Source organism: Dermochelys coriacea, chromosome 8 (assembly GCF_009764565.3).
Source record: "Dermochelys coriacea isolate rDerCor1 chromosome 8, rDerCor1.pri.v4, whole genome shotgun sequence".
Lineage (NCBI taxonomy): Eukaryota > Metazoa > Chordata > Testudines > Dermochelyidae > Dermochelys > Dermochelys coriacea.
Window position 1 is genome coordinate 44,019,492 of NC_050075.1, and position 19,646 is coordinate 44,039,137.

Sequence of the window (19,646 nt, forward strand, 5' to 3'; positions counted from 1 at the left end):
TCCACTGGCAGGGCAGCTCTCAATCTTGTGTCTTTGCGCCGCAGGATGGGGACGAGCTCATCACACAGTCCCATGACAGTGGCTTTTCTCATCCATAAGTACTGCAGCCACTGCTCATCATCCCAGACTTGTGTGACGATGTGATCCCACCACTCAGTGCTTGTTTCCCTGAGCCCAAAAGCGGTGTTCCACGGTGTTGAACACGTTCGTGAATGCCACAAGCAAACTCGTGTCATACAAGTTATGCGAGTCGACATCGTTGGACTCCTCACTGTCAGTTTGTAGCTTAAGGAGTAACTTGACTGCCAAATGTGATATGCTGGCAAGACCCATCAGCATATTCCTCAGCACTTCGGGATCCATTCCCGCAGACTGAAAGGGAAGACAGAGCGCGCAGTACAAAAAGCGTTGAAAGATGGCACCAAATGTGGACGGAAGCACAGGGATTGCTATGTGAAGTGATGCATCACGGGAAGTTGGGACAGGACCCAGAATGCCCCGCCCCCCTCATCCCCTTCCCACAAGCCACAGGGCCAGAATGGGAAGAGGTGCTCTGTGCACATGATGCACCACTCCCAACGCCACTGCAAGTGCCACACATGTGGCCATGCCAGTGCGCTTGCAGCTGACAGTGTGAACACATTGCAACACTTCCCCTACTGCGCTCTCCGAGGGCTGGTTTAAACTCACAGCGCTCTACATCTGCAAGTGTAGCCATGCCCCAAGGTGCCACAAGGGCTCCTCATTGTTTTTACAGATACAGACTAACAAGGCTACCACTCTGAAACATATAGAATAGTTTGCTGGGAGCACAACAAAATAGGTTAGGGTAAGAGGAAGCTGATTAGGGGAAGAGGCCCTCAAAATAATCTTGTCTTGAAAATAGCCACAGGGTTTGCTTCAGGTGTTTCTCAGACACCGTCTCCCCGCAATAAGAAGAAAATACTAATATTCCAATTGCTATAAAACTGACATGCATAGTGAGATTACCTTGAACAATGGAATTCCACAACTGAAACTGAGGTAGAGGGGAACTCCCACTGAGATGAATGGGTCATTTCACACCACCCAGAGCTATTGTGTTAGACTGTTCATCTCTTTGGAGCATCCTAATTCATCTGAGCACACCCTGCTGAGGTGAATGGCCCATTCCACACATGAACAGTACTCCTGTACTGCAGAGGGCTGTGCAGAGCCCCTTCCTGTATACTAGCTCCCTCAAGTAGATACAAAGTCTAGGACTACCTGCTATTCCTCTTGCTGCCTCCAGCCTCCTCACAGCCCACCAATTACCATCCTCATTTCTTCCCATGGCCCTTCCAGCCCTACCAGGGGTATGGTGGGGCCAAGAGGAGGGCTGAGCTGGTAGCTAAAGTGGCAGATCATTCCCCTCCCACTGATGCCCCCCTCATGAAAACCTCTTCCTCAAGGAACAAGGAAAATTAACAGCCCCAAAACATGGTTAATGCAGGTCTTGTTTACACTACAGTGCCTTTGCCAGTATAGTTATGACAGCTACCCCCCCTGCTTAGTACCTTCTTCAACTCAAGTAGCGTGTTTCAGATTCCTGCTGGCACTGCCAGTCTGATGCGCCTTCTCTGGCTTGTCAGATTGGTTTATATCTGCTGGTGAACCACAGCACCACTCAGACTGCTTCCCAGGCTGGTGAACCACCTGTGGTTCATTACTTTTATACCAGTGTAAATCCATCGGTTTCACTGAGGTTGCTCCTGATTTAGACTGCTACAAGTGAGGAGAGAATCAGGTATAGGCAACAACTCTGTGTGTGCTCCAGGGCTCAAGCACCCATGGAAAAAAAAATAGTTGGGGTGATTAACACCCACCAGCCGCTGCCATTCAGCTGTTTGGCAGCTGGCATGGGGCCTCAGGGGAGAGGGCGGAGCGGGGGCAGGTAGAGAAGGAGTGAGGGTGGAGCACCCACTGGGAAAAATAAAAGTCAGCGCTTATGGGTACCTACGTGTACCACAACCACCAGCTCGTCCCCAGCACTACACAAGTCTATCTAGATATCTCGAGAGATCCACAATCTTCACACCAGGCAAGCAAGTCATCATGAGGTTCTCCTGGTAATCACAAACCCAGCTATTTATTTATTTGGGCATAAGCTTTCGTAAGCTTATGCCCAAATAAATTTGTTAGTCTCTAAAGTGCCACAAGTACTCCTCGTTTTTGCTGATACAGACTAACACAGCTACCACTCTGAAACCAGCTATCTATGTTTCTAATGATCAAATCTCCCATAACTATTACCTGCCTCTTCTTAATAACTGGAGTTCCCCCCCACCCCACCCCGCGGAGAGGTATCTTCGGTGCAAGAGGATACTACATCATCTGGAAGGAGGGTCCCAACTATGGGATCGTCTCCCTCTGCTCCAGTTGGATGTTCTCCATCCCTGAGACTTTCATCCTTCTCAACAGCACAGAGACTGTCAGACCGGGAGTGGGAACATTCTACTATGTCCCGGAAAGTCTCGTCTATGTACCTCTGTCTCCCTTAGCTCCTCCAGTTCAGCAACTCTGGTCTCCAAAGCCTGTACATGGTCTCCGAGGGCCAGGAGCTTCCTGCACCGAATGCACACACAAGTAACCATACATGCTGCATTGGGCACAATAAACTGGATAGCCCACACTCTGTTGCTGAACTTCTGCCTGCATTTTTTTTTTTAAACTCTGCAGCTTGTTCCTTTGTTGATGTTTTGTCTTTATCGGGAGTGTTTCTGGCTTTAAGTGCATCTAGCCCCCCTCTACCACTCCCCCACTGAACTCCCTCACAAAACTCCCCTGTTCGCTAGCTCCTCTGGTCACTTAGGAGCGGGCTTTTTAAAGGCCTGGTCTTCCTGAGTAGCCTTGCCCCCAAGTAAAGGGTTGATGAGTACTAAAGGGCTTAGGGATCAAAGCCTCAACATGGTGCTGAATCTGTCTGGGGTGAGATGTACAGGGGAAGGAGGAGCATTCAATGGCCAACAGTCTGAGCTTTATCTCTATGTTGTTCCTAGCCCTGGACTTAAGGGCCAAACAGAAGGAACACTTCTGGGAAATGTGGAACTCCCATGGACAACAGACACACTTGGAGTGCCCATCACTTAGCAACCTCATGGCAGCTTTCCATGTGGCCCATCCTGACAAACCCGGGCTGGCAGGGGGCACCTCTGGATTAGGTAATGCAAGACTCTGTGAATCTAGAATCCAGGCAGCTGCAGAGCTACCAGACAGCTGACATCTCCAGGCTGCCACCCAGCAGTAGCAGTAATCAGCTTAAGTTCCACTTCCTGTGACCTACTGTAGATCCAGACCATGGCAAGTTCCACCTCAAGAGTTTGACAGACAGCAGCCCCATGGCTCCTGATTGTCTCCCTGCCCTCTATAAACCCAAGGGCATTCCAGGAAGTGTCCTGGCAACAGTACAGATCTCCTGTGGCTGCCACAACTGTTCCTGCTCCTTGCTCCTAAATTCCTGGCTTTGACCTCAACTTCATTTGGACTTTGCCTCCTGATGCGATCCTGAAACGTGACTTTGACTCTGACCCTTAAGAACCAAACCTGGCCTGGACCCTGACTATGAACACCTCCACTACTCCCAGCCTCAGTTGCCCCCATTGAATCCCTTGGCTCCGACTACCCTTGTTAGAATGCTGACAAGGAGACGTTTCCTCCTTCATAGAGGTTTTGTAAGCCAAAATTTGTTGTGTTTGTAAATGAGCTTAGCATCTTCTATCTGAGAATATCAATGAAAAGAAAGTATTGGTTGAAATCCTTCTTGGAAACTGTGGACTACATGGGACATTTACTAGATTTTCACCATGCCCTTTCTTTGTAATATAAAGTAATACAGATCTTTAAGCAAGAGCCAGAGGAGCCATGCCAGATTCCATTTTCCTATCCTGATGGTGCTATTTCCAGAAGTCATGCCCCCAGATACAACTTGCTAAACATCCAGAATACCACTAGATCAGTACCACAAGCTAGAGCAAGTGATGCCCTTCCAAGAGAAAGCAAATAGGACTGAGATATGACTTCCACAGCATCCTGGAGAGTCTGCTTGGTTAAATTCTGTAATAAAGAGATGCTACATCTGCACTAGAGATACGGACCAACCAGGAAAGGAGGGACACCAAATTCACATTAATAAAGCCATCCAATTATATTTGAAATATTAACTACATGGTGTGAGTTGATAGTAGCACCCTGTTGTCATTCTTGAGAAGAAGGCTGTTACAAAGTTTAATTAGTGTCCAAGTATATAGACTAAATTAAGTCACTGCTTGCAAACCAAATATTGTCTTCTCTCATTGTATATAAGTGGCAACAATAAGGTCATATGCATCCAGCTACCATACTGATCCACAAGCACTGCTAACAGTTTAGTGAAGTTGTAAAAGTGAATGTATGCATTTAAATACTATTATGAGTTACAAATATCTCCCCTTTTCTGTATTTTGCATATCAATTTTTACTTTCTGTATATCTACTACATACCTCCTCTCTCACAACTGAAGATGCAGGAAACTACAATGGTTTCCTTTCTATTGAAAAATCTGGCACAAAAGAGTCATTCCTGCTTTTCAGTTCCTCCACAGACTTTCCCCCGTCCCTCAGTTTTTCTATTTTCCGGTTCATTCCCTGCATCTGAATATTAGACTGCCTTCTGTGTCTTCACGGTTAGCAGCAGTCTCTGAAACAAGCACGCTGCTTCTTCATGCCTAGTTGATTTCCCAAGTCTTCCAATCTCACCTTAAGCATCATCTCTGCAAAATCTCTCTCTACAACAGGATTATTAATGGATAGTGGTGGTGGTAGATTGGAATGGATGGGAAAATGGAATTAGAGCTCTGCATGGGACTATTCTTTTAATCCCGCTCCCGTCCTGCAATATACACTCCCACCTGCTCCTGCATTGTTGCTTGCATTTCTATTTTGTTCCCACCTGCAAAAACCTTAGATCCCACAAAAGAGCGATTCCCCCATACTACTAAAAAAAGGTTGGTATATAAAGTAAAAAAAAAACTGAATTCAGACCATTTTTACTACTAAAAGAATAAAACAAATCTTGCTTAAACTATGTAAAAAACATACTTCAACTCCTGTTAGAATAGACGTCAAATCTCTTTCTATACCTCACTTAAATTTAAGTATTAAAACCTTTATTCAAAAAAAAAAAAAAGAAAAAAGAAAAAAGGAGAGAAAAGAAAAACTTGCTTTACATTGCTGAAATGTTATTTATGACAAACAGGCAAGACATTTAGTGTTGTCCTGCAGTGTTTTTTTTGTCCACCCAACCCTACCTGCAACAAAGTACATTTTACTCACTCCTGTTATTATGGCAGCATTTCCTCTATGACCTGCGGGATCCCAGTCCCATTGCAGAGCTCTACATGGAATCTCTTCAAAATGTATTTAATACATATACCAATGGGAATAGATCCTGCTGATGTTGTATCTTACTGATGAGGAAGACCAGTTTCAAGACAACCCTTTATTATGTACAGAAATAAGGGATCAAAACTTATTTGCTAGTTGTTGCCTACAACTGCCTTGTCTTTTTGTTTTCTCTGTCCCAGTATGCAGCACCTCACAGGAAAACAGACTGCAAAATGAAAGTACAAGAAGTGTGGCATCACTAAACTTCCTGGAGGAATTACTCTATAGCACACCTGACTCAAAATCAGTGAAATACAAGTCTCATTTTCAAATATTCTTTCAATGCTGTTGATTTTGCCATTTATTTTTGTATTCCTTAGAATCATAGGATCATAGAATATCAGGGTTGGAAGGGACCTCAGGAGGTCATCTAGTCCAACCCCCTGCTCAAAGCAGGACCTAATCCCCAAATAAATCATCCCAGCCAGGGCTTTGTCAAGCCTGACCTTAAAAACCTCAAAGGAAGGAGATTCCACCACCTCCCTAGGTAACGCATTCCAGTGCTTCACCATCCTCCTAGTGAAAAAGTTTTTCCTAATATCCAACCTAAACCTCCCCTACTGCAACTTGAGACCATTACTCCTTGTTCTGTGATCTGCTACCACTGAGAACAGTCTAGATCCATCCTCTTTGGAACCCCGCTTCAGGTAGTTGAAAGCAGCTATCAAATCCCCCCTCACTCTTCTCTTCTATAACTAAACAAGTCCAGTTCCCTCAACCTCTCCTCGTAAGTCATGTGCTCCAGCCCCCTAGTCATTTTTGTTGCCCTCTGCTGGACTCTCTCCAAATTTTCCACATCCTTTTTGTAATGGGGGGCCCAAAACTGGACACAGTACTCCAGAAGAGGCCTCACCAATGCCGAATAGAGGGGAATGATCACGTCCCTCGATCTGCTGGCAATGCTCCTTCTTATACAGCCCAAAATGCCGTTAGCCTTCTTGGCAACAAGGGCACACTGTTGACTCATATCCAGCTTCTCGTCCACCAGGTCCTTTTCTGCAGAACTGCTGCCTAGCCACTCGGTCCCTAGTCTGTAGCAGTGCAGTAGACAGACATATTAGATACACAACATTGATTCCTTCAGGGTGAAAGGCACTATTGTGCATTACAAATGGTCTACTGTAGATGTCTGTCCCATAATCATGTCTGAGAGGAGAGGAAGGCTGGTCCAATGGTAGGGGGCACTTTTTCTGGGACTCAAGATCTAGGTTCAACTTGATGCTCCACCATAGTCTCTCTGTGTAGCCTTAGGCAAGTCACATTCTCTCTGTGCCTTAATTCCCCATCTGTACAATGGGGTTAATAGCACTGCCCTTCCCCACAGAGCATTGTGGAGATAAATACATTAAAGACTAAGAGGCACCTCTGCCTATTACTTTGGTAATGGGGGCCTCAAGTTACATTACTCTCAAGTGCCTTTCCCACGATCAGCAAAAGAGAAAACTAGGGTTCCATCAGCTGAAGTGCCCAGAGACCGAGAGAAAAATGTCCTGAATTAACTTTGTTTGCACTGAGTGCATGTACCCTAACAAACAAACAAAACCCTGGCAGCAAGTCTCAGAGCCCAGATCAACTGACTCAGGCTTGAACTACAGGGCTAAAAGGTAGCACTGCAGATGTTCCTGCTCAGGCCAAAGCCCAGGCTCTGAAACCCAGCAAGGGGGTGGAAGGGAAGGTCTCAGATCTCAACCCAAGCAGGAAGATCTACACTGTTTTTAGCCCTGAAGCACGAGCCCAAGTCAGATGACCAGGGCTCTGAGACTCATTGCTGCAGTGGTGTGTGTGCGCGCATGTTGCAGTGCACACATTCCCTAAGGGCTTTCTAGATCACTCTTTGCAGTCAAATTCTAGGGCAAACGCTGAGCAGCTTTACTTGCTTAGAGGTGGGTCTTTGTCAGCATTGGAGCAAGTGACAATCGTTTATTCCTAAGAGGACAAACGTGGATCATTATTGTTAAATCCTCAAACAGAAATGGGCACAGTAGTTTAGCCAGCCAACACCACACCAGGTTGTGTTTCTATGCATGTAGGTACTTGTAGTATATTTATCACTACAGCATGAGTGAAGCCATGCAACTCCTCCCACACCTGCCATAACCTAATGAACCACAGTGTCCAAATGTAGTAAAAATCCATCAGAACAAGTATGTGACCTCTACCCATCCATCAATGTCATGAGTTGTCTCTGTGCCATGTCGATCTGAAATTTGAAAGGCAGGCAGTAATAGCACTTGGGGGAGAGAAGAGGGCTGTGCACAGGACTGCAGCTTTTCCTAATACATGCTGAGAAGTGGAAGACAGTGTATGTTATACTTGCTTAAAGGCTTACCATGTAAATTATAGTACACTACCATTCAAGTCACCTGTGCATTCATCCCTTAGTATTGTGTGCAGGGAGAGGGTGAAAGGCATCTGCGAAGCAGAGCTGAAGGTCCCTGCTTTGCAGACTGGACTCTTCCATCCATCGTCTGTCCCTTCATCAGAATGCTGCATGAGTGCTTGTGCTGAGGGTAACAAGCAGAGTAGGGAATGGGGTGTGAAAGCCTTCCCCAGATTAGCCGACTGGTAGACCTGGCTGTAAAATTTCATGAAAAATTTTGATTGTGGGAGAAAATTCATTACCACAAATTGGGATAAAGAGTAAAAAATTTGAAGACTTTCATAGGAGGAAACATTCTGAAAAGTTCCATTTCAGGAGAACTGGAAGAATTTTTTGGCTTTCTCCAGGTTGCTCAACTCTCTGTGCTGCCCAGCTACCTGGGAGTCAGACTGCCCAGGGGCTGAGGGAGCCCAGGCTGGCAGGAAACAGGTAGACAGTCACACTCACCAGCTTACCTGCTACATTTCTGTGGGAAGACACAATTTGCATGGAACATTTCTTCCATCTAAGCAGCATTTTCCAACAGATAAGCATTCTGTTAGAAAATTTTCAGCCAGCTCTGACTACCCAATGAACTCCACTATCCTCAACAATGCATCAAGCACCATGGGGCAGAATAGGCTTCTCCCCACTTAGGCAAGCAGAATTGTGATGGCAGGCTTCAAAGCGTGCAGTCCCATCAACTGCACACTGAGGTTACAGCCCTTACCAAGAGAATCAGATTTTAATGAACGAGGCTCATGGTATTTAAAATTCTTAGCACATCAGAAGAAAAGCATATAAGTAAGGAGCCTACAAATGTATCCTGCATGGTATGACATAGTGTCATTGCAAATAACAAAATACTTTCACATGTACGTTTGAGGTTGGGAAAAAGGCAACCCGTTCACACAAATAGAGAAAATTAACCAATCCGTACAGAAAACTATGAACAATTTCATTTATTATGTGACCAAAGCAACAGATGGGGAATAATGTGTCTTTTCTGTTAATATCCTTTGTATCTTCAGTCCAAAATGGCATTTGTTTTGCTGTCTTATCATATTATGCATTTATGTCTAATTTGATATCCTGTGTCACCATGAATAGTATCAGCTTCCATAAAGGACATTACCACTGAATAATAATAGGAGAAAAATTCTATTCAACTTAATTCTGAATATTACATTCTATTTTGGACATTGTTACCAGATAGATATTGGCATATTGCAAGGAATCCAGAAGAGAGGAACAAAAATGATCAGGGATTTGGGGATTGAGTTGCAAGCTCAATATAGGTTTCAGAGTAGTAGCTGTGTTAGTCTGTATTCGCAAAAAGAAAAGGAGTACTAGTGGCACCTTAGAGACTTAAATTTATTTGAGCATAAGCTTTCGTGAACTACAGCTCACTTCATCGGATGCATCCGATGAAGTGAGCTGTAGCTCACGAAAGCTTGTGCTCAAATAAATTTGTTAGTCTCTAAGGTGCCACTAGTACTCCTTTTCTTTAAGCTCAATATATAAATTTTGATTTAGCCATGGCTGAAAGGACACATGAAAAAAAGAGTTCTTAAATATTTGAAGGGTAGGAGGGAGAGGAATTATTTAGGGTAGCACACATAGGAGTATGTCTAGGAGTAAAGGGAAGAAATTTTCCCTTTCTTAATTTGAGTTCCTCATCCAAAAGCAGCTTCCTAAGAGTAATTTATACTATGCTGTGAAACAGACTCCAGAGGAAAGTAGCAGAAGCCCCACTGCACTGGATTTTAAGAATTAAATTAAACAAAGCACTAGAAAACACCATTTCTAGGAGTCATCTCCCAGCCAACAAAATCTAGAGGAGGAAGAGACCTATTATTATTCAGCAACTATTAGCTACCCCTTTTTGTCCATTACACTCCTGATCTAACAAAAATCACCAATCCATAGTTTATGTGAAAAATAAGACTATGAAAGATTTTGTATTTATTAAAACAGCTCAAAAATTCTAAGGGCCAAGTTATGGCCAGCCTTGTGTCAGTGTGCTATGTGGGGGTGAAGAGAACACAAAGTGTCCACCCACAGTGAACCCATGCACAAGGCAAACTTAACCTTGGGAGTCCAAGGAGGAAGCCCACCAGCACTGTCTAAAGCAGTCCTTGGCCAAGTCATCTGGCAAGACAGGAACATGGCCTTGCCTTCCATGCATGTGCAAGCAGCAGTATGACGGCACCAGGAAGAGCAGTGGCTGCGCACTCCTAGCCAGCTCCACCCAGAACAGAAGAGGCATTAAGCTCCATGCATTCCCCTGGCTAATAACAGCCATCGTTTTGCCCAATGTGTTTGGTAAGAAAAACAGAACTCAGACACTTAAAAGGCCAGAGACATCATTTACATGTACATTTAATCCTCTGGCCAGTAGGCTGTAAAAATAGCTACAGATGCTCATTTTCTGGTCAGTCTGTTACAATACAATGCCTTCCACTGGACTCAACAGATGGCACAGTTATTGAGTACAGGTTCCAGGTGATGAACATATATCCAAATTAGACTGATGGCTAATTTATTCTTTAAAACCAGAACTCCTTCTTACTCACCTATTTAATAATCCAGTTTGTTAATTGTTCTGGCATGGACATTTGATGGCTGCTCTATTTCAGTTTTACAAATAAAATCAGTGCATCATACTGCCAGGCAAAGGAGAATGCTACTATATGAAACATCCATAATGAAATGGGAAATTCATCAATACGGAAAGATACTTACTAGTTGGGTATATACACTTGTTTTAGCTTGCTTTCTGCTTCCGCTGCTTTCAATCGTTTCTTAAACACAAAAGAGCAAGTTAAAGTGAAAAACAAAAAATAAAAGATGAATGTTCACACCATTTTAGCTGGGAGTCTGGCGATTCAACCCCTAGCACCTACAGGTCTGTTAATGAACAGTAATGAAATTCACTTCTTGGCATTAGTGGCTGTCATGTGTTCCCTTTCTGACACAGAAATATCCATTGAAAATCAACTGTTGGCATTAAGAGTCAACCAAAGCATCTTCTGTGAATTCAACCAATCCGTTTCCAAAACTACAGTCAGACAACTTCTCATAAAGGACACTCATTGCATCATCTTTAAGTCCAACAGGAATGCGTGTGCTCAAAGAAAGATCTCTTAAGTGTTCTGGGCTTGTCCTCCTTGTTAGCTCATACCCAACCAGAATATACCTGAACTGGTACAACATCTTATTCACTCACTTTCCTGACCAGCTGCATCATTTCAGAGAATGTGAAGAGATTTTTGTTAAAAACGAGATGGTATGCCTATCCTATGCATGTTACCTATCAAAGGAATGGAAACATACATTGTTTCCATAACATATACAAACTGTGTTCGAGACCTCCCCAAAATAAGTTAGTAGCATAGGGTTATCACACCATTTATCTAGTAAACAAAAGGTCTGCAGTTTGTAAATCAAGCAGAAACACACATATTGGAGATTTTAAGATCAAGGGCTAGACCCAAGGGTTTCCAGTGATCTTGGGGGTTCTTCACCTTGCCCTGCAACACATGGCTGCAGGTCAGTTGCCAGGATTGTCTGGCTGTATCTCACAATAATTTCCCCAACACTGTGGAGACCTCAGGCACCGGTGCATCTTGGTGCCTTCTATTCTCTGACTGTGGTACATAACAGTCTAATCTGCTGTGGGCTGTGATACTTGGATCTAATTTCAGCTGTTGGGTTCAGTGTGCGGTGCAGGGCAGTGTCAGTGGCCAGTGACACACAAGAGATCAGACAGATATACAATTTTGACCCCAATAAACTAGGCAGTGAGCAGCACAGTTTTCATTGGTTGACAGACTTCAAACAGAGAACAGCCACCTTACCCCCACTTCCAGGGGACTGAGTTTTCATTGAATAATCAAGGAGTACCTTACAAAAGGAGGGAAACAAGCAGATTCCCCTCAAAGCAGCTGCCTTAGCAGTACTGGGAAAGTGTGCCTATCCAGTATCTAACCCCATAATGATAGCCACACATAGCAGTAAAGAAGCAGCCAACTACTGTGTCAGTGGAGAGAGAGAAAGAAAAGAATAGGTTCCTGTCAACATTTCCCCATCACATCAGCTTCTTTCATTGTCCCATGTTCCTAGTGCTTAACTCTTTATCTTGCTGGAAGGGGGAAGGGGAATCAGTCTACGTCTGCCTCACAGAAAGAGTTAGATAGACAGTCAGTGGCGAGCTGAGGATGTCATTGTGAAAAGCATTTGATACAATACGTGTGCGTGTGTTAATTATGTAATTACATATGTTAATGTTAATTAATTATTACACATTATGTAATACATAATCTGTCTGATCCAACTGTAGAACTGAAAAGGGATGGTATAGGTGGCAATATAGGGCCATAACTCCAGGCCAAATACACGTGGCCCAGCCATATATCCCTACCCTCAGGCAAAGTCTCCATTGGAGGGAGTTAGCAAAATATGACTGTTGAACGAACTCTCTCTCTCTCAAGTACAACTGGATTGTAAAATGGAGTAAGTGTATTAGATCTGATTATGTCAAGTATCAGAGGGGTAGCTGTGTTAGTCTGTATCCACAAACACAACGAGGAGTCCGGCAGCACCTTAAAGACTAACAGATTTATTTGGGCATAAGATTTTAGGGGTAAAAATCTCACTTTTTCAGATGCATCTGAAGTGGGTTTTTTACCCACGAAAGCTTATGCCCAAATAAATCTGTTAGTCTTTAAAGTGCCACCGGACTCCTCATTGTATTTCTAAATATTATGGTGATGGGTATATCAGAAATACCTACACTGATCCACATTTTATCTTCCTTTGCAACTAACCTTTCTGCCACTTTACCCAACTCTTACATCTAGTTTTCAGTAACCAGATTTCTACAGAACCCATTTTTATGTTTCTGTATTGTATTCTGACTATTTAAGGGATCACCTTATCTTTACAGTTAGACAAAGATGGAGGAAATGAGCGCAAATAGTGGCCAAAACTGGCTGGTAAGTGTGCAGGTTAAGGAATGCCAGACATCAACCTCCTCCCACAATACTCCAACTGCACGGAAGACCTCCATATGAACAGCATGCACTTGGTTCTCCAGTCTGGGAGCCATGAGGAGGCAGAAGTAAGGAACAGCCAAGGGAGGGCTGTTTTACACAGCATCCTCCTCTCACAAAGAAATTCCTGGGTAACTTCCTGCTAAAATTAATGCTGACCTTAAATACAAAAAAACATACAAAGATTTTAGTTTTGTTCCCCTTCCCACACTTGTGAGACAAATTCCAAAGCAGTCATTTGAAAGCTTCTCTAACAGACAGGAAATTAAGGGCATATGTGATAGGAACACACATGGCAACCCCATATATTTCTCAGACTTCTATAGGTTGGCTGAAGACTTCTGTGGCAAGAGAGATATTTCTACTGCTTTGGAGCACCGTGAAATCCACCTGCTGGACTGATTCCCAAGGGGAAGTTCAAAGCAGCAATACTCCTCCTCTAAAGACAAAGGCAGCTCCTTTTAAAATTCAATGGACTGTGCTGAATCTCTCTTACCTGCTGAACATATCTATCTGTAGTTTTCCACATGTAGTAATATTCTATTATGCTGGTTAAGGACTTCCACGGAAGCTAGGGACATGAAGAAAAAGCCACAGTCATCACAAGAAGCTATTGCCTCATTGAAATTCACAAGAATCTTTTGACAAGCTGTTCAGTTAAGTGTTTTATAGACTATAAGTCCTCTTAACAGAGAAGCCAGTCAGTGCCTGCTAGGGGCACCAACCATTCTTGGTGGCCATATAAAATAAATGCCATTCAAGTACAGTGCCTTCATTTCAGAAGTGGGGCAGAGGGTAGGTAAAATCATGCTGTGCTGGTTTCACTTCAGGCCATTCAAGGAACAAAAGGCCAAGTGCCACTCTAGCTCAGACTCTGTTTGAGATGAAGTCCCAGAGCAGAGCACAATTAAATTGCACAGCCTCCATTTATACTTACAAAATCTTGTTGAATGTCAGTGAAGTCTTTTCCATATTTTTCCAATGCTTCCTCAAAGAGATTTGCCTCAGAAGCAGACCACTCTTCCATTTCATCCCTACACAGGACTGGCCCACCCTGTGGCACAAGGGCAGAGATCGCCTTGGAAATGTCATAGACATTTCTGTGCAAAGTATCCATAGCATGGAACTAAACAGAAGTTTAAAAAAATAAAATTAACAAAAGATGGGCATACAAATAGTAAAATGCTTAGACATGAAGCTAGCAACAAGAATCAGATGTTATACATATCCCACTTGCTGTAATTAGGGGGCAAAATATTCCACTACTATACATTAGTAAGAACTTCCCCAGTCCTAGACTGACCATTCACTACTAGTAAATGGATGCGATGGTCGTCTAGTAATGGCGTTTTTTTGGAAAAGTTGATCCCACGTATCCATAATTTCTACTCATCTACTCCCAAGCACTAATCTGATTCAGTCACTAGATGTAAAAATCTAATGAAATGGTACAATCGTAGAAACTTCTAATGGGAAAGCCCTGTTAGATTCCATCCATGGATGAAGCAGGGGTGAGGGTGCCTTTGAGGGCAAGCCACACAAACTCAAATTTATCATGAATCTTCTTTTACTCACAATCAAGAGTAATTACATTACAAACAAAAAAAAACACATCAATGCATCTTACTAACTGCAACCTAATATAGAACCAAAAATCCCTTAAAAACAGTTGAAGTTCCAAAGTGCAAACACCACCTCAATCAAAACCACACCAACTAGGGCAGAGTTAACCTTGTCTGTGGTTGATAATGGATGATTTGCTTGGAGTAGGGATGTGATGAGAGAGATGATACAAGGTGAAGACTTTACTCTATTTCCTAGTTTTGGTGGTTTTGAGTTACAGGTTATTCGCCCTTAGGAACCTTGACAGTTCTCACAGTTTTGTTCATTATGGATTTATTCTACAGTGCTTAGTCCTCTTCAGTTGAAATGTCCCACACACTGGGGCTTCCAATACTTTCCTTTGGAGACTCTTCAACAAGTTCATGCATCTCATTGTCAGGAAGTTGATACACAGCTTGAATTTTCCTTTTTGTCTCATTAAATACTAATGATTGTAAAACATTACTTTATATCACAATACTACCACTTTGTGAACTTTATTATAAATAGAGCCCTACTAAATTCACAGCCCATTTTGGTCAATTTCATGGTTGCAGGATTTTAAAAATCATAAAATTCATGATTTCAGCTATTTAAATCTGAAATTTCAGGTTTTGTAATTGTAGGGGTCCTGACCCAAAAAGGACCCCAAAAAGAAGTCTCAAGGTTATTGAAAGGGGGGTTGTGGTACTGCTACTCTTACTTCTGTGCTGCTGCTGGCAGTGGTGCTGCCTTCAGAGTTGGTCAGCTGGAGAACGGTGGCTGCTAGCTGGGAGCCCAGCACTGAAGGCAGAGCTGCCACCAGCAGCACTGCAGAAGTAAGGATGGCCTGGTGTGGTATTGCCACCTTTACTTCTGCGCTGCTGCCTGCAGAGCTGGACTCTCAGTCAGCAGCCGCCACTCTCCAGCCACCCAGCTCTGAAGGCAGCAGCACAGAAGAAAGAATGGCATGGTATGGTATTGCCACCCTTACTTCTGTGCTGCTGCTGACGGGAAAGGGTTTCAAAGCAGCGGCTGCTCTCCAGTTGCCCAGCTCTGAAGGCAGCGCAGAAATAAGGATGGCAATACTGTGACCCCCCCTAAAATAACCTTGCCAGCTCCCTGCAACTCCCTTTTGGGTTAGGACCCCCAATTTGAGAAATTCTCCCCTGTGAAATCTGTATAATATAGGGTAAAAGTACACAGAAGACCAGATTTCACTGTCTGTAACATGTTTTTACGGCCGTGAATTTGGTAGGTCTCTAGTTATAAATAACTCAATATGGAAAAGGAACAGTCTGTACTGAAATTGAACAAATGCTACTAGGGAACAATACATTTGATAGCCAAGTTTTCTGTTCTGATCTTTTTCACCCATAGATGGCTAGAATATTCCCTGATTTTTTGGAACTGATCAGATGCAGTGTTCCAAAGTTATGTTTCACACAGCCAACTAATATGTTGTTTTCAAGACAGCTACTTAAGAACATAAGGATGGCCATATTGGGTGAGACCAAAGGGGGTCCATCCAGCCCAGTATCCTGTCTGCCGACAGTGGCCAATACCAGGTGCCCCAGAGGGAATGAAAAGAACAGATTATGATCAAGTGATCTCTCTCCTGCCATCCAGCTTCACCCTCTGACAAACAGAGGCTAGAGACACCATTCCTTACCCGTCTGACTAATAGCCATTAATGGACTTAACTGCCATGAATTTATCTAGTTCTCTTTTAAACCTGGTTATAGTCCTAGCCTTCACAACCTTCTCAGTCAAGGAGTTCCACCGACTGACTGTGTGAAGAACTTCCTTTTGTTTGTTTTAAACCTGCGGCCCATTAAATTTCATTTGGTGGCCCCTAGCTCTTATATTATGGGAACAAGTAAATAACTTTTCCTTATTCACTTCTCCACACCACTCATGATTTTATATACCTCTATCAAATCCCCCTTTGTCTCCTCTCTTCCAACCTGAAAAGTTCTAGCCTCTTTAATCTCTCCTCATATGGGACCCATTCCAAACCCCTAATCATTTTAGTTGCCTTTCTCTGAACCTTTTCTAATGCCAGTATCTCTCTTTTGAGATGAGACCACATCTGTATGCAGTATTCAAGATGTGGGCGTACCATGGATTTATATAAGGGCAATAAGATATTCTCTATCTTATTCTCTATCCCTTTTTTAAATGATGCCTAACATCCTGTTTGCTTTTTTGACTGCCGCTGCACACTGCGGGGACGTCTTCAGAGAACTATCCACAATGACTCCAAGATCTGTTTCCTGATTAGTTGTAGCTAAATTAACCCCCATCATATTGTATGTATAGTTGGGGCTATTTTTTCCAAATGTGCACTACTTTACACATTTATCCACATTAAATTTCATTTGCCATTTTGTTGCCCAAGCACTTAGTTTTGTGAGATCCTTTTGAAGCTCTTCATAGTCTGCTTTCGTCTTAACTATCTTGAGCAGTTTAGTATCCTCTGCAAACTTTGCCACCTCACTGTTTACCCCTTTCTCCAGATCATTTATGCATAAGTTGAATAGGATTGGTCCTAGGACTGACCCTTGGGAAACACCACTAGTTACCCCTCTCCATTCTGAAAATTTACCTTTTATTCCTACCCTTTGTTCCCTGTCTTTTAACCAGTTTTCAATCCATGAAAGGATCTTCCCTCTTATCCCATGACAACTTAATTTACGTAGGAGCCTTTGGTGAGGGACCTTGTCAAAGGCTTTCTGGAAATCCAAGTACACTATGTCCACTGGATCCCCCTTATCCACATGTTTGTTGACCCCTTCAATGAACTCTAATAGATTAAAAAGAAAAGGAGTACTGTAGCTCACGAAAGCTTATGCTCTAATAAATTTGTTAGTCTCTAAGGTGCCACAAGTACTCCTTTTCTTTTTGCGAATACAGACTAACACGGCTGCTACTATGAAACCTGTCTAATAGATTAGTAAGATATGATTGCCCTTTACAGAAACCATGTTTACTTTTGCCCAACAATTTATGTTCTTCTAAGTGTCTGACAATTTTATTCTTAACTATTGTTTCAACTAATTTGCCCGGTACGGACGTTAGACTTATCAGTCTGTAATTGCTGGGATCACCTCTAGAGCCCTTTTAAAATATTGGTGCTACTTTAGCTATCTTCCAGTCATTGGGTACAGAAGCTGATTTAAAGGACAGGTTACAAACCATAGTTAATAGTTCTGCAATTTCACATTTGAGTTCTTTCAGAACTCTTGGGTGAATGCCATCCAGTCTCGGTGACTTGTTACTGTTAAGTTTCTCAATTAATTCCAAAACCTCCTCTAATGACACTTCAATCTGTGACAATTCCTCAGATTTGTTACCTACAAAGGACAGCTCAGGTTTGGGAATCTCCCTAACATCCTCAGCCGTGAAGACTGAAGCAAAGAATTCATTTAGTTTCTCTGCAATGACTTTATTGTCTTTAAGTGCCTCTTTTGTATCTCCATCGTCCAGGGGCCCCATTGGTTGTTTAGCAGGCTTGCTGCTTCTGATGTACTTAAACATTTTGTTATTACCTTTTGAGTTTTTGGCTAGTTGTTCTTCAAACTCCTTTTTGGCTTTTCTTATTACATTTACACACTTAATTTGGCAGTTTTTATGCTCCTTTCTATTATCTCACTAGGATTTGATTTGACTTCCATTTTTTAAAAGATGCCTTTTTATCTCTCTCTGCTTCTTTTACATGGTTAAGCCACAGTGGCTCTTTTTTAGTTCTTTTACTGTGTTTTTTAAATTTGGGGTATACATTTAAGTTGGGCCTCTATTATGGTGTCTTTGAAAAGTGTCCATGCAGCTTGCAGGGACTTCATTCTAGTCACTGTACCTTTTAATTTCCATTTAATTGACCTCCTCATTTTTGCACAGTGCCCCTTTCTGAAATTAAATGCCACAGTGTTGGGCTGCTGATGTGTTCTTCCCACCACAGGAATGTTAAATGTTATAATATTATGGTCACTATTTCCAAGCGGTCCTGTTATATAGTTACCTCTTGGAGCAGATCCTGTGCTCCTTTCAGGACTAAATCGAGAATTGCCTCTCCCCTTGTGGGTTCCTGTACCAGCTGCTCCAAGACGCAATCATTTAAAGTATCGAGAAATTTTGTCTCTACATTTCGTCCTGAGGTGACATGTACCCAGTCAATATGGGGATAATTGAAATCCCCCATTATTATTGAGCTCTTTATTTTGATAGCCTCTATAATCTCCCTTAGTATTTCATAGTCACTATCACTGTCCTGGTTAGGTGGTCAATAATAAATCCATACTGTTATATTCTTATTAGAGCATGGAATTACTATCCATAGAGATTCTATGGAACATGTGGATTCATTTAAGATTTTTAATTCATTTGATTCTTAGTGTTTGTACCACAGACGACGAAACACTGGGCAGAAAACATTGCAATAAAATTCAAGAATGGTTGGCAGTAATCTAATTGCAGCATTTACCTAGCTGTACCTTTACAAAAGCAGTAGCTGAATCTCGATCACAATCCACCTGTCCATCCTTCCATGTGCCTATTCTGTAGCAGAAGTGCATATTTTACATTTCTCTCAAAATCCTCTTAATCTTACCAGTGTGATGTCCCTGGAAGCTGCAGCAGCACTCATGTGCAAACTTGGCTGTCTGACAGAACTACTGCAGTCTAGGGCCCGGGCAAATGTACCAACAGAGCTGAAAAGGATTAAGAGAACATTAACCTTGGATGCAAAGTGAATACAGGAAAACCCACACACACAATTTCTGAGGCTAGCAGGCTCACAGCGAACAGCTCTGTCATTCGTCATATCAGGACTTAAAGTTATGTTCTGGCTCTGAGCCGGAGATCCTTTTCATCATGTGGCTTGCTATTACATATGCTTCATTCTGCTTAGCTCACAAGGCCTTAAGTTAGGTTCATGCATAGCAGGAGGCACAAGGAGAGAGACAAACTCTCAGGGATCACATTGGGGTGTATCCTTGTCTCCCCACCCCTCAAGAGATATGGCTAGGTCAGCCTGGAACTTGGAAACCTGATCTACATCAAGTTTCAGGCACATCAAAACCCTTTCCATGAAGATAAGAGCAGTTTATAATTAACTGAAGGCACAAAGGAGAAGAGATAGCTGCTAAGGTAACAGGTGGAAGGAGGAACAGCAGTGATCCAATTATCATTCCTCTAAGAGTTTCAGAAGACAG

At 42.8% G+C, this 19,646-nt stretch overlaps 1 protein-coding gene across 8 annotated transcripts in view; it reads right to left on the minus strand.

Annotated features, from left to right (window-relative positions):
- Nucleotides 1–19,646, minus strand: part of MTA1 (metastasis associated 1) — a 162,935-nt gene that overhangs the window by 64,377 nt on the left and 78,912 nt on the right. For all 8 annotated transcript variants that reach the window (XM_043520611.1, XM_038414405.2, XM_038414406.2 and 5 more), the window contains 4 exons: nt 19,043–19,142; nt 13,790–13,978; nt 13,349–13,423; nt 10,544–10,602 (listed from right to left, as the gene is read on the minus strand). In XM_043520611.1, coding sequence (XP_043376546.1) covers nt 10,544–10,602; nt 13,349–13,423; nt 13,790–13,978; nt 19,043–19,142 — 423 coding nt within the window. The remainder of the gene's footprint in view (nt 1–10,543; nt 10,603–13,348; nt 13,424–13,789; nt 13,979–19,042; nt 19,143–19,646) is intronic.